Source organism: Periplaneta americana, chromosome 8 (genome assembly GCF_040183065.1).
Source record: "Periplaneta americana isolate PAMFEO1 chromosome 8, P.americana_PAMFEO1_priV1, whole genome shotgun sequence".
NCBI classification, from domain to species: domain Eukaryota; kingdom Metazoa; phylum Arthropoda; class Insecta; order Blattodea; family Blattidae; genus Periplaneta; species Periplaneta americana.
The window spans coordinates 122,258,836-122,275,050 of NC_091124.1; the positions used below are offsets into that span (position 1 = coordinate 122,258,836).

At 34.1% G+C, this 16,215-nt stretch overlaps 1 protein-coding gene across 2 annotated transcripts in view; it reads left to right on the forward strand.

Moving 5' to 3' along the window:
* The window catches only part of RasGAP1 (Ras GTPase activating protein 1), a 102,668-nt gene that overhangs the window by 61,385 nt on the left and 25,068 nt on the right, over window positions 1-16,215 (forward strand). The window contains exons 11-14 of one of the 2 annotated variants that reach the window (XM_069833550.1): window positions 399-634; window positions 8,558-8,664; window positions 8,735-8,883; window positions 9,048-9,166. In XM_069833550.1, the coding sequence (XP_069689651.1) occupies window positions 399-634; window positions 8,558-8,664; window positions 8,735-8,883; window positions 9,048-9,166 (611 nt within the window). The remainder of the gene's footprint in view (window positions 1-398; window positions 635-8,557; window positions 8,665-8,734; window positions 8,884-9,047; window positions 9,167-16,215) is intronic. The other variant, XM_069833551.1, reaches the window with a different exon arrangement.

Sequence of the window (16,215 nt, forward strand, 5' to 3'; positions counted from 1 at the left end):
ACATTCTGTATGTAAGAGTTTTCAGGCTTTATTGCAGGGAAGTAATCTTTGAAGATAATAAATTACACATGTGCTTAGTGATATCATGTTTCATTTCGGTTAATAATTCTTTGTCGGTGATCTTCAGAAATGCCTCCAGTTTTTGGAATATTAATGAAGTTACCCCTTAAACTCTGTTTGCACATAACCATATTTTTTTTAATCACTGCCATAATTTGTTCAGCTGGCCATGATAAGTGACCGAGATCAAGGAACCTAAAGATTTAAGTTGTTAGTCAGAAATATCCAAGATCATTGCATTTTGAATGACTGCATTACCATAAGTTAAAAGATCTTCAGTACTACTATATATAGAGAACCAATTGTTAACATTTTGCTTTTGTTTCTGAAATTTGCAGGACTCGCAAACAAATCGCACACTCACGCTTATCTCAAAGACAATCCAGAGTCTCGGTAATCTGGTAAGCTGCAAATCTGCACAGCAGACGTGTAAAGAGGAATACATGTCAGCTCTGTACAAAGATTTCTGGACTGAGAAGTACCTGCAGGCTATGCGCCAGTTTCTTGACATCATCTCTGCCTCGTCCAATCCAGGAGATCGTACTTTAGATTCTCCTGTTGTGCTCAAAGAGGGGTAAGACATTGCTTTGACACATTAATACATCATTCCTAATAGGACAATAAGTGTACAGTCATAGAAAAAAGTTTTGTTGCACAGATACTTTGAGTCCCAGAAAGGAGGCAGTACGCATGATCAGACATACAACGAAACAAAACTAATTTTATTACCTCAACTAGTTGTTCTTTTGTGAACCAGGTCGCTCGTCCTCTGATCATGCGCACTGCCTCCTTTCTGGGACTTGTAAAGTATCTGTGTGACAAAACTTTTTCCTAAGACTGTATATCTTTTTGCATAGAAGATAATATCTGAAGACCATACATACAGATTGATTGTAATACTCTAGGAACTGATTTCTGATATTTGTGATGAAAAAAGTTCATATAAACAAACATACTATATGCAATATTTTTAAGTTACACACTTCCGAATGTGGAAGTTTTGAAGGTATAAGCATTTAAATATCTAGGAAAATGGTAATGAATGTATTATAAATGTACGTTTACATTATTACTCATTAGAAACATTTGTATTAAAATTAATTTTCAAAGTTCCCATCTTCTATAGTAGTGCAAATATTCACCTGAGAGTGAACTTTGCTCGTCAACATAGTACATAGGCCTATACTACTAATAAATCAAACAATATTGCCAACAATGGATCCAATTGGCAATTCGTTGTGAATTTTTATGAAATTCTCTGTCCATTCTTCCAAGCAGTGGGAGTTATTTGCAGTACAGTGTGATTCTAAACCTCGAGCGAAGTTCACGAGATTGTGTTTTTCGAAAGCAAGAACCATGATTATTTCCAAAACTATTCAAAATCGGACACATGCATGTAATGAACTTTTTTCTTCACAATAATATCAGGAATGAGTTTCTAGAATTAGTGATGGGCAGAATCGAATAATTTTACAAATCGAATGATCTGTTCTCAAATAATATTAAGAATCAAAACATGTATTCGATTAAAAATTCTCGAATACTTTTATAATTCGAATAACGATTTGATTATTCACCTCGATTGTTCTCAAGTAGGTCTTGATTTTCTTATCCAACATTCAGCATGACGGCGATAATGATAGCGGTGAATTGTGCAAGCACAGGAGTTTATACTTTTTTATTATTCTAATCACATACTGTAGCCATCTGCAACTTCCGATAAAGATGTTGTATTTCTGTATTTCGTAATTAGACGAGAGAAAGAAAGAGGAAGGAGGTGTGACAGAGAGAGATGATCTCGAGCAAGTCTTTATTGCATGCAACCACCCCATCTTTGTAGGTGAAGTCAGCCGAATATATACGATTGATGAACAATCATTCTTGAGAACTTCCTTCTGTATGCTGTTTCTTTCTGCTCTCATTCTTTACCTCTCACAGTGTCTACCATCAAAATATTTGAATATTTGTTCACAATTCGAGATATATATATATATATATATATATATATATATACACATATACATATACATATACATACTAGTGGCTTGTGCAGCAAATGCTGCAAACTAAGTTCATTAGACATTCAAATAAAAAATTTTCAGATTTATTTTCAATGAATATCAGACATTTTGTAAATTATTTGCTTCCATAATAATGAAAATACTCCCTCTGAATGGTTTTTTATGTCAAATACTTTTCTTGAACCTATCCACCTTCAGTTTTTTAGTTTCAATGCGAAAACTCAAGTAACAATGTCAGGACGATCAATGGGTTTTCATATGGGAGTAAAGCAATAGCTATTTCAGGTCAGTGTGGGTTGTAGGTTAAAGTTAAAACAAAAGTCAGGTTTGCTATGCTTTCGAACAATAGACATAGCATCTTGGAATAGCTGCTGCATGTAGAGCTTGAAATGTAGAGGGTAAAATCATTTTATCCTGCTAAGAGATCTTGCTGAAATGATCAGGAGATTACATAATTTTGTAGGCTTCTTATTTTATCAGTAAGTAATATCTGTAATTTTTGAGCTCTCTCGAGCCAATACTGAAGAGAATGACGCTTATAAATATCTACACCACATCGCCATTAAGTATATGAAAAGAACCCAACCCCACTTGATTAATAACTATAAAAATGTATTTTTAATAACAATATTATTATCTTACATAAGTTTTGTAGTTATATACTATATAGCCTCCACTCAGTAAATTATAGAAATGAAGATCTAATTTAAGATATTCTCTACATCTACTTACATAACCCCAAAACGGTTCACTTTCATAATATCAATATAGCATTAATTTGTATAATTAATGAAAAATAGTACATCATGGCATTAACTATAATAATATTTCATTTCTAATGGTAATAATGTCATCAAACTACCTTAAGTTTTGTAGATTTTAATATTCAATACACAGCTGTATTGAGAAAATTATACACCACAGAATCAGACCTGAAAATTATTTTTAATAAATCTTGAAGTTTTTAATAATGAATTGAATTTGAGTTCTAAATATGTCGGCAATCCTGCAGATCATGGCCTTCATGTAATAGCCTATTGTTTATTGTAGAATGTGTTTTGTTTTATACTGAATTGCAATTAGTTCTCAAAACTGACGAAAGATGGATTTTGGAAAATAGGAAAATTATGTAGGAAAACTGACGCTTCACTGAAAGTTACTATTTTTCTGAAAATTCTTGGATGCCAAGCTTCAAAATGACGGGTCATTCATTAAAATCCGTTCAGCCATTTTCCCGTAATTTTCATTACCAGTTCAAATTTTATATATATAGATATCTCGAGAGCTTACAAGAATCAAATAATTCGTATTTTTTATTGGAATACTCCCATCATAATCTAGAATATTGTACACTCTTCATTACTTACACTGTATATTATTCATCTGATATATTAGGTCGTCTCGTAAGTAATGTTGGGTTTCTAACTTTGGTGTTTTGTAAGATTTTAATGATTTTCTTTAGTTGGAAAATGCAATTTACATGACACTGTGGTTATTAAAGCGTATTGTGAGCATGTGACAGTCGTCAATTGTCAATACAAAGAGCTGCTTCGTCAGAGGAGGTTGTTATTGTGGTTGCTGAGGGCTCATGGATGTGGTCTTCAGAAACAGGTTTTCCTTTATTATTCATGGTTAGTCCCACGAGTAGCTAGGGATGTATAGAGTCCGCCTGGGTAGAGCCCTGCTTGTCCGGGTAAGACTGATACTCTGGAGGTCGCCTGATATCCAGATACCCTATTTAAGACACATTTGCCCTGTGCCATTCACCCCCTCAGCATAGGTCGCACCATACCTTGGGATTGGACTTTAGAATTATTAAGGATAGAGAAAAATGGAGATAGGAAGGTAGGTCATTGCAGGACACTTTTCATCTGATTCTTCATCTTTGGCCTGTCTGGTATGGGTGCCCTACCCAGCATAGCCAAATAATCATTAGAGCTTGCAAACTCCCCCACCCGCACAGACAGTGCTTCATTAAGGTGGTGTCTGAAACTGTAAATCAAGCCCTGGTTGCCATGACTCAAAGAATATTGATGGAATTGAACAGCAACCTCGTATGTCAAAAATATAAATGAAAGAAATTTTCCAGAATCCTCTGAAAACACATATTAAACCTTAAAGCATGGACACATACTTCACAAGAAGAGATTTAAATGTCCTCTTACATCGGAAATTTGTTCGTTTTCAAGATATTAAGATTTTTTTTTCTCCTGTGAAATTGAATTTTTTGACATAAGAGGTTGCTGTTCAATCCATTGATATGTGAAGTAGCGAGCATGTAACACAACAATGCTTCCTGCATTTCAGTAACGGAGAAGGAGACAGTAAAGATTTACAATGTCCTGGAAGACCTAAGGTACAGATTATTGAGAATACATGCAGACTTTTGAAAGAAAATCCATAAAAAAAAGTACTTATAGGTTGCCAGAGGAGTTTGGTGCTTCAAAGATTACAAAACATCATTACATTAAGACTCTCAGAAAATCATATAGAAGTTGTAGATCTGTACCTTATGAATTGACACTTGCACAGGCTCAACACAGATTGTATATCTGTTGTCAGCTTATTGCTAATCCCATCAATGTTAGATTTTTCAGAATTGTCATATGATAAAAAATGGGTATATTAGCACAACCCTGACACCTCAAAACAATGGTTCGGCCCCATAGTAATGTTATGTGTCTGGTGAAATTTTAAAGGTGTGATTTGTTTGTTGCAAACGGACATGCTGTCGATGTGGATCTTCATTCTCAACAGCCAGAATGAGTTCATGAAGAAGTTTCGAGACAAAGATACCTGATATTAGTTAATCAAAATAGAATGCTTTTGCAACAGGACAATGCAAGACACCATACTACTCGAACAACCATGAAAAAAATCCAGGAATTGGGGGAAATTGAACTGCTACCATACCTGGCATATAGCCCTGATCTTGGTCCTTCAGATTACCATCTGTTTCGAATCATGGTCCACTTTCTGCGTGGAGGAAATTTCCGAAACCTGGAAGCTGTTGAAATGGGTATCTCTGAATTCTTCGCATCAAAAACCAGAAACTGGTACTGTCGCAGGATAGCAAATCTTGGTGAAAGATATCTCAAGACCATAGAATCTAATAGCGTTTACTTTGAACATTAAATTAATTTCTTGTCACAACCCGATCCAACTAAAATTTCGCACCAAAACCGACAATATTTATGAGACAGCATCCATACATTCTTCAATGTACTGCAACTTAAAAACATAGAAGAGAGATAGACCCCTTTTAGTGTTTGAATATTACAATGCTTGCAAGTTCAAATCCATTTGAGAGTACAGTATTGAATTTAGTAATAAGAGTTCTTGCAGTGATTTAAATTGAAGAAAATAATGCGAGAGGTTTGTGTTTGCATTTACAATACACAAAAGAACTCTGTCCCTGACTGAGAAGACTCAAAATAAAATTTACTGGTTATTTCTTGCCCCCATCAGAATTGAGCTTTTCTAATCATCATTCTCACCTATCACCTTATTATTATGAGTAATGGTTTCCGTCTAACATATGCTCCAATATAGAAATTGAATTCGACTCTGCCAGACTAGGAGAATTTCATAGAAATCTTAGTTGATCATATCTGCAAGCATTGGAGGAACGTGAAATATCCTAGTTTTTCCGCTCATATTTCAGTTAATATAACAAGTATTTATATGAACATGTTTTATGTACAAGTGAAAAGCACGTATGTAAATATTTTTACATAGATAATATATTATACCTTAGCTTAATCTTTTGAATATCATTATTATTGCAGTAAAGGAATTATAGATTTTGTTCTATGCTGATATTGGATGTTTGCAAGTATGAACTTGTGTTTTTTAGACATGTAGTTTGAAAAATTACATGTAAAAAATGTGACATGTTATTACATGATCTGTTTCATAATAAGGACATTTACAAAGTTCTATCAAAATTGAATTTCATATATACAGATATTAAAGTGCTGATTTCACGTAAACTTGAAAGAGACTCAGATATTTATAAACCTATCGTTAAAGCTATAGACTATTAAAGCTTCCTTGATGTAACTATCTTACAAGTTGTTGGTTTTACACAATTTATGAAACCAGAAACACATTTACTTTGTACTATTAATTAATAGAAGAAGAGCATAACTGTGTGTTATTAGATCTATCAGGATTTCGATGTCAGTCAAATTTAGATATAAATAGTTTTCATTATTATATTTATTGCAAAAAGCATTTAGTGCTGGGAATCATTGTTCGTGTAAATGCCATTAGTTATGGTGATATCTCAACTATAATATGTATTCTGAAATCTTGTTATTACATTCAGTGTGAAATGTTATACGAATTACAGACTGACTACCCAAACAGCATTTTTTTTTTGTGCTAGAGTGGGAACATTGACTCAAGACAGGACATTCTCTCTTGCTTAAAACTTGAGTATTTTTCTTAAATCTCGTCACTGCTTTCATTATGAAGTCAGGTAGGTGTCATGGACTGATTCTTCAGGCAGAGTTTTCATACTCAAGAGAGGGTGTCCCCTTTTGTCTGAAAATCGGGATTGTAAAGGTTGATAACTGTTGTATCATTTATTGAAACTCAAGGGAATGTGTGTTATATTTACAATTTTCTAATGTTTTGTTTTTCCTTCCATCATTCGCATGTGGATGCAGGAGAAGGTATGTCAGCTATTTTCAATTCTGTTTGCAGGACATAAAGTAGCTATTAAAAAAAAAAAAAAGAAAACATGGTGCAATTATTATCAATTTAAAAAAAAAAAAACAATTTTTAGAAAATTGTTGTTTATTTTATGTCATGTTTTTCTTCAGCTTCACACTTTGCATTTTTCATAGTTCAGGCAATTTTAGTTCTCTATTCAGACAAGTGAGTGTAATTAGTTTTATGAATGTAAATAAATTCTTAATGTGTTATTAAACAATACATTATAAGTGAATTAATTAATTAAAATTTACCATAAATTATGATTCTACTGACATACTGTATAAATGCTTGCACAAAAGAATCATATAGATAATTTTATCTGAAGTGAATATCTTTTGAGTGTTTTGTTTTCAAAAGCCCAATGTATGGTTTGTTATATGTGCTAGATTTAGTTTGTTAATTCTTATCACTGGTATATTATAAGGTATATTAAATTCAAATATGACATTACTTGATATGTCTACGTTTGTCTTCTGTGATATGTATTTAATTTATGTTATTTTCTTCTTGTTTGCCAGTGCAGACTTGCAGTGCCTCCTACGTTTTGTTTTTATTTGTTTACATTAATACATTTTAATACCAGTGATGAAGCTAAGGTGTAAATATTGAGTAGGCTGAAAAAATTGGTTTACTTTATATTTTTTTATGGAGCAGATGTTTCTCGGTTTTCTATCAAAATTTTTTGTGACACAGCCCCACAAGAAGATGATGACTACTCATTTTCACCCCCAAACAATACAGATATAACAATATAATTTATTTGTTTCAGAGCACCCTGTTAGCCAAGGATATTTCTTATACCATGATAATTGCAAATTTCTATTTTATCTTTCTCCAGTCGACCTGGTTGGCAAGTTGGTATAGCGCTGGCCTTCTATGCCCAAGGTTGCGGGTTCGATCCCGGGCCAGGTCGATGGCATTTAAGTGTGCTTAAATGCGACAGGTTCATGTCAGTAGATTTACTGGCATGTAAAAGAACTCCTGCGGGACAAAATTCCGGCACATCCGGCGACGCTGATATAACCACTGCAGTTGCGAGCGTCGTTAAATAAAACATAACATTTTTTTTTTCTTTCTCCATCCACTATTTTAATATCTAAATAAGGTGTCGAGCTCCTATCTTTGTAAGCACATTTTGTTTTATACGTCCAACTGGAAAACGGTTTCTCTTTTAATTCTACAAATAATGACCTCAGTATTAGCCATTTTACACAAAATTAATATGTAACACACATACATGCATGTACTTTTGAGTAAACTAATACTAAACAATGCAGCACATTCACAGAACACCAATATAGTACAACATATTATTTTGAAGGTGAGGCTAGTCGTGTTTCGTACCAAGCTGTAGTGAAACAATAACCCCTCCCCGTCCCCCTCAAGCTTGTAAGTTAAGGTTTGTAGCCATGCCTTTAGAGGCTTCTGCTACAAGTCTCCCACTGAATTCTCCATCCTGGAATGACTGTCAACAGTGAACTTAATATATGGAAGAATCAGAGTGAAACCAAGTGTTACAATACATTGTTATTACGGACTTATAAGCCTGCTGTTACTAGATGTAACTAAAATTTTTTAAGCCTCTTAAGACCTTTGCCACTGTTTAAGACATATTCAACGTTCATAATGAAAATAGGAACTGTACATGTTTCACAGTTACTGAAGCTCATTATTTTGAAATTATGTGAGAATTATTCAGCAAATTAGTTCAGTTTACTAGAAATGTTAAGGTTATGTTTTTCTATTTGCTGCAGGGTAATGATAAAGAGGGCACAGGGCAGGAAGAGGTTTGGTCGGAAGAACTTTAAGCAGCGTTACTTTAGGCTCACAACACAAGATCTCACATACTCCAAGACTAAAGGTATGTGTTCATTGTGATATTTGTGATTGGAATGCTATGATTTGAACCGGGGTTCTCTAACACTGCGCAGTGTCCATGTGCTTGGTATCAACAGGTAAGGAGCCCCTGTGCTGCATTCCACTAGACCAGATTCTTGCTGTCGAAAGGCTCCAGGAGGACTCTTTCAAGATGAAGAACATGTTCCAAATAGTTCAACCTGAAAGAGCTCTTTACATCCAGGTAACATATCTAGGATTCTGTTATATGTACAGTATATTTTCAAATAATTCAACTTTTCTGTATCTTTTGTTGACAAATGTTTCAATGTGCATTACAGAAATCTGTATCTTCGGTATATTTTTGTCTTAATTGTAATACAGGTATGCATACTTTATATATTACAGGCACATAACTGTGTAGAAGAGAAAGAGTGGATAGACATACTAACAAAGATCTGTCAGAGAAATGCCAACAGACTGAAGCGTTACCATCCATCAGCCTATATCAATGGACACTGGCTGTGGTGAGTAGGAAAGTCAGTAGTTATCTTTATTATCAAGTGTACATTTATGTAAAATGGAGCATCTACTACATTGCTTGATGTTAACTCTCTAAGCATATCAGTTTGATGGCTTATAATGTAGAGCTCAGATGTTTTAATGCTTTTTATTACTGTGTTGAAATAATTTGTGAAATTTGGTAGGTTTAAATGTTAATATTTATTATAGATTCTATCAATAGTCTCTAAACACACACCTTCATCTCAAACAGCAGAAATAACTAAAATGCTCTCTCAATTAATATCACTCAATAAAAGAATTGTATTCCAATGGATACCATCCCATTGTGGAATCCTGGGAAACGAGAATGCGAATGCTTTAGCAAAGAAGGGCAGCACTGCTACTTACAGACCTGTTACTAAATCTACGTATTACTCTGTGAAAAGATTTATTAAATCTACATACTTAGACTTCAACAAACAAAATTTGATAACACAATCCCAAGGGAAAAAATGGAACTCTCTGCATCAAAATCCACAGTTAATTCCTGATTTACCACGAAAATCGTCTGTAGCTGCATTTAGATTGGCAACAGGCCATGATTGTTTGGCCAAACACCTGCATAGAATTGGAATATATCAGTCCCCTAACTGCCCATTGTGCAACTCAAACCTAGAAATGGATTCGGAACACCTCAAACTCAAAATCTGTGCTTCAGTGGCTGGTCATGATAATATCTTTGAAAAATATTGGAGTGCAAGAGGTCAAATGACTTTATTGTCAAACGCCTGGCATTAGAAAACAACAACAACAGATTTATTAATTTGTCCTACAGAGTAATATCTGTAATATTGACAATTAATTACAGATATTATTCTGTAGGACAAATTAATAAATCTATAATAGGTTTAAATGTGTTTCGATGTTTTTAGAAGTGATACGGCCAATTTTTATTTTGCCTTTTTAAATTCTTGGTGCCTATTCTATCAGTGAGTGTCTATTTTTGCATTTTAAAATAAATTGAAAGTTTTTATTATTTACTTTTATTCCTGCTTCTGAGAACTATGCTGACAAATTACATAACGTGGTTGCTGCACACTCTGAAAATGACTGAAGATGACGCTACTTTAATTCGTGACTCAGTAATGCAAGTGTCTGTAATAGCTTGTCTTTCATAGCAGTCTATTATGCATAGTAGTCTGAAACAAAACTTGGAAAAAGAAGGGGAGGAAACATTAGTGGATTTATTGTTGAAGAAACTGTGTGCCTGCTTGAAGCAGTTCGTGGTAAAGCGAAGAGTGCAATTAATGAAAAGAGCAATCTGTAAATATTGGCTTACAGGAAATAAAATAATGAAAGGTGATACTACAGTTTTGGTAGACAGAACTCTGTCTATACTAGCTTGCTTAATGTTGTTTTTTTTATTTAATGACACTGTATCAACTACTAGATCATTAAAGTATTAATGAGATTGGTGGTGATAGCAAAATATTTGGCTAGATGAGGCCAGAGGTTTGCTATAGATTACTGGACATTTGCCAAACGATTGGGGAAAGCCTTTGATAAAACCTAACCATGTAATCAGCTCAAGAGGGAATTGAACCCATGCATGAGCACAACTCGGCTACCTGAGCTATGTGGGTACCTTTGGAAATGTGCAATCATTAATAGGGTGTGTTGCATTAATATTATAGTAATAATAATAATTATTATTATTGTTGTTATTATTATTATTATTATTATTATTATTATTATTATTATTATTTATTTATTTATTTATTTTAGTTGGCAGAGTTAAGGCCTTAAGGCCTTCTCTTCCTCTCAACCAACAAAAAGTATACATACATTTGAATGAACTTACAAGCTACAAAGATCACCATAAATTGAGCTAGATAAAAGTTACGTGTATACAAGAGTTACTTATGAATTAAACAGTGAACTACTATGAAATAATAATTAAACAGTGAGATACAAACTTTTTTTAGTAGGTTATTTTATGACGCTGTATCAACATCTCAGGTTATTTAGCGTCTGAATGAAATGGCGATGATAATGCCAGTGAAATGAGTCTGGGGTCCAGCACCGAAAGTTACCCAGCATTTGCTCATATTGGGTTGAGGGAAAACCCCGGAAACAACCTCAACCAGGTAACTTGCCCTGACCGGGTATCGCGGCCAGTCCCTCTAGCCATTACTCCACAGGTGTACAAACTGTAGCAGAATTAAACTAATATACATAGAATGTTAATATACTGTATTTCAAATAATGTTAGATAATAGAAAGAAATTATCATGAGGCAATTGTGAAGATACAACATTATCAGGATGCATGTCTAAAGAACGAAATTGCAATGTAACTGATAAAATATATTATGTCTTTAGAATACCTATTCTAAGTACCATACATATTATAATTGCTTAATCATTCGGACTCTATGTTATAAGCCTCTACTGAGTGATACTGTTAACTTCAGTCATAAGGTAGATACATAAGTACAGTAGGTAGATCTTAGATTGGGTCCAGCTAGTGTAGACAGTGGATATTTAGGCGAAGCAATTGGTGCCATGTCATAAATGTACAAAAAGTTAAAGAAACCATGTCTCTGTATGAATGTCTCCAGGCAAAATCGGCCATTTTTCGTCCACATCAAGATGCACTTTCTCTAGCCATCATCTTCCTCTGTTCCGTTATAAATGAAAATGAATAAAAAAATTGCACTTCCCTCTCTCGAACACGAATTCTTTACACTGTCAGAGCACTTGCATTATGACAGGATAGTCACCAGTGAATAATGCTGATCACTAGAGAGTAGATCTGTTAGCCCATTATCGTGAAGTTTCAAGTTAGCATGTACCATAGTCATCTTCTTTCAACACTGCTGCAGATAGTACTGTGTTCATACTAGCTTATAAGTGCAGTCAATCATATGAAAATAAATTACACACTTATTGAACTCTACAAGCTTCTATTTTATTTCTTAACAGCTTATTATCAAGTGTGTATTGTACACGTCTTATGAACACCTTTGCCACACTAATATTACCATAAACAACAATTTAATTACGAAAAGGGAACTTTCTGTCTTTGTCATATTAATTCTTATATTATGATATACTCTTTTCGACATTGCTTCGAGTGATAGCTATGTGAGAATAATGTTGTTTTCTAATGCCTGACACTTGGCGATGAAGCCATTCGACCTCTTGCACAGCAATATTTTTCGTAAATGGTTTCTTTCTGGAGGTTTGGACATCTGGCGAGGTACTCCCAATCCATCTCTTCATTTAGTCTGCACAATGGACGTATAAGTGACTAGAGGATTCCTATTCTGTGTAGATATTTTGTCATGCAGTTATACCCTCTAATTAATCTGAAGGCTGCTACTACTGATTTCCTGGGTGCATCTCATATTTTGTTGGGGTTGTGGCATATCTTTTTCCATCTCTTCTCTTTGAAGGCCTCTACTTTGTGTTTTTTTGTTTCTGTTTGTACAATAGCATTATGAATCTTTTGACGAAATGAAATACAATTATTTTTATCATAAAAGCAATACATATCTTAAAATAAAATAATACATATTTATTTATATTAAATTAAGTATATAAAACATTAAAAAATTAGGAATACCCATATGAGCGAACTTGTGTCCGAGTAGTTTTTTTTTTTTGTGGGCCTGTGGATGGATGTGCTACCTTTTCTGGCTAGTGCATCTGCTGCCTCATTTCCTTGTATTCTGCAATGAGTAGGTATCCATTATAAGACTATTATTTTATTTAATCTTGCAAGCAATTACAATATTTTGGTGCATTCTGTGATTCTTGTGGATTTTATTCATGTATATGCTGCTTAGGAATCAGATAGTATTACTGCATTTAATTCAATATAGTAAGTGTTGGAGTGATACATAGATAGCTTCTAGTTCTCTATCAAAATTTCTTATACATCGTAATTACACACTTTTAACACTCTGTATCACTTAAGAATCTAGTTATAATAACAACTTTCTAGTGTTAAAATGAAAAAAAAAAAAAAAAAAAGTGGTAAATTACCTAGTTGACTAATTTCGACTTTGTGTCAGTCATTCTCAAAACTAATGAGGTCCTTGTTTCTCCCAGTTTCTTCAGTTGTTTTGCTGGGGTCGCATTTGTGTTTGGTAGTAGTGTGGAGTCAAATAGGGTGTGTGTTTTGAAATTGAGTTGTGTATTGAGAATGTGTTATGGGTATATTTTTATATGTCTGCATATTTCATACTCGTACACAATTTCTGGTTTTTCAGTAGAATATGTAGAATAATTTAATTAAAAGGATATAATAAAAGTGATGGTAAAACTGGTGGTTGTCTAAACCTGCAACCAGACCAGAAACCTCAACTGCATTATTTACTCGTAGCTAAACTGTATGTGCTTACTACTGACATTGATGTGAATAGTTCGATTAAAGGCATTGGTACTTAAGATAGCAATGACTGAATCTCTCATCCAAGAGCAACGTGATTTATTTTCAGAAATTGAAATAAACACTTGCTGTTCCTCTCGAACTCGAGTTCCACATAGCCTATTGGCTCAGACCAGTTTCATCTATAAACAAGCTCTAGTGTTCATGATTATTCACTAAATTATAGCCTATCTCAGCTCCTATTCTTGTAATTCTGTAAAAGTTTAGGCCCACCAGTTGTTTGGAAATTACGAATCTAATCTTACACATTATTATTCTTTTCTTTGTAGCTAATTGCACCACCTCTTTGTAACCTGTAAGCGTATTCTTTATTTTTAAATGTTAAAGCTATAAAGTTTGTTTGGATCTGAATTTTGCTCCCCTGACTGATTGTGATTTTGTTAAGTCTTTTATTGTTGTTATTGTTATTGTTGTTATTATTATTATTATTATTATTATTATTATTATTATTATTATTATTGTTGTTGTTGTTAATTTAAGATTATGGAAAAGTAACTACTGGTCAAACACGTAAAGTAAACTGGAGAAAGAATCTTTGGGTCATTGGAGGTAGAGAATAGAGGTCAGCATTCAGGTCTTATCTTCACCTTAGAAACAAATCAGCCAGTGTTGCAAACTTTACTCATTCATAGTACACAAGGACAGGTCTTTCACTTCAAACCCAGCATTCTCCAATCTCCTCCATGTATCTTAATGTTGTCTATCATCTAATATCTTCTGCCCCGAACTTCTCTTTCATTCACCATTCCTTTCAGTCACCCTTCAGTACACAGTTCCTTCTTAGCCAATGGTCCAGCCAATTTCTTTTTCTCTTCCTGATTAATTTCAGCATTATTCTTTCTTCACTCACTCTTCCTAGCACAGCTTCATTGCTTATTGTATCTGTCCTTTTCATATGCTCCATTCTTTCCATATTCACATTTCAAATGCTTTCAGTTGTTTCTCTTCACTTCGTTGTAATGTCCATGTTTCAGCACCATACAATGCCACACAAAGCACTTCACTAGTATTTTCCTTTGTTCTTTTTCTAGAGGTCCGCATTAGATGCTCCTTTTTCTATTAAAAGCTTCCTTTGTCATTGCTATCCTCTTTGACTTCCTGACATCAGCTCATGTTACCACTTATAGTATACCTAAGTATTTGAAGCTGTCTACTTGTTCCACTGCATCATGTACAATTCGCAAGTATACCTTCTTCAGTTTTCTTCTGATAACCATGGTCTTCGCCTTGTTTGCATTTAGTTTCATCCCATACTGCTCACAGCTGTCATTTAGCTCCAGTAGCATATCCTTTAGTATCGTCTCCTCTTCTGCTAACAATGCCATATCATCAGTTAATCTTATGCTCTTCATTTTTCTTCTTGCTACTATCACTTAGGGCAGGCGTCTCAAGGCCAACGCATAAAAGTTGTTACACAGAGCAGATATAGATAGCGTAGTCAGCTGAAGAGATAAGCGCAGTACCCGAAGATAGCCGATCGTTGATTCATATTACAAGCACGAGCGAGCTAAGTTGTAACTGTCGCAGGAGAAATTCCACAAAGCTTCACTTTTGAGTTGTACTGTCACAATAGACGGTTGTTTTCGGAAGGAATAAAATTTCGTAAGTCGTTTGCAGTAATAATAATAATAATAATAATAATAAATGTATTTTCTAATTATATATTATGAGTAAAAAAGAAGACATCTGAAGCATGAAGAACCATACGTTACGTAATTATTTAAGTACAAGGAACTGGCTACCCTATCCCATTATCTCCTGGCCTAGTTGCCTCATAAGTGGTGCCTTGTTGATATCACATGTGAGGTTCAGACCTGTCTTCGGACAGTTGACTAAACAACAAAATACTTAATTTCTAGTAAATGGTTTTTGGTATCTCTCTTTTTTTTAAGTTCATACTATGTTGAATAAAATAAAATTCAATTAAATAATAATAATAATAATAATAATAATAATAATAATAATAATAATAATAATAATAAAATTAGAATTAAACTTGTTGATTGTTAAAGTACGTATTCTTATGATATATCCTCTCAAATTCTTTTCTCAAGTCCTTCAATACTTCATTATATTTGTTACACTGGTCTTGATTAAAATTAGGTAATAATTTTAGATTAATTAAGTGGTAACAGTTATCCACTGAAACTTGCAACTCCCACAATTTCGCTTTCCCTGTGAAAGCTTTTATTTGTTCATACATTTGCGGTAATAAGGACATTCTTTCTTCGGAGATGGAGACAAAATCGTAGCGGTTACAGATGTCTATTCAAACGTCGCGGTCAATGACGTCATCCGGAGACACACGAACTGCTCCCGCATCTTGTTCCACTCTTACATAAAAAAAGAGAGAGAGGAGGAAGTGCTCCGAGGAGGCCCTACTGAGACGTCTGACTTAGGGTGACCAGACATCCTCTTTTGTCCGGACATGTCCTCCTTTTTAGGCCTTTGTCCAGGTCTGGGCGGATTTTAAAAAATCAAGAAATGTCCTCCTTTTCGTAACTTGTATGTCTGATATTTTGAAATTATCTGATTTGACGCCTTTTTCAAGTAATTTTCCTGTAGGTAGCAGCAGCATCGACAGAATATACCCTTTCCGTGCGTTTTTTTTTTAAGC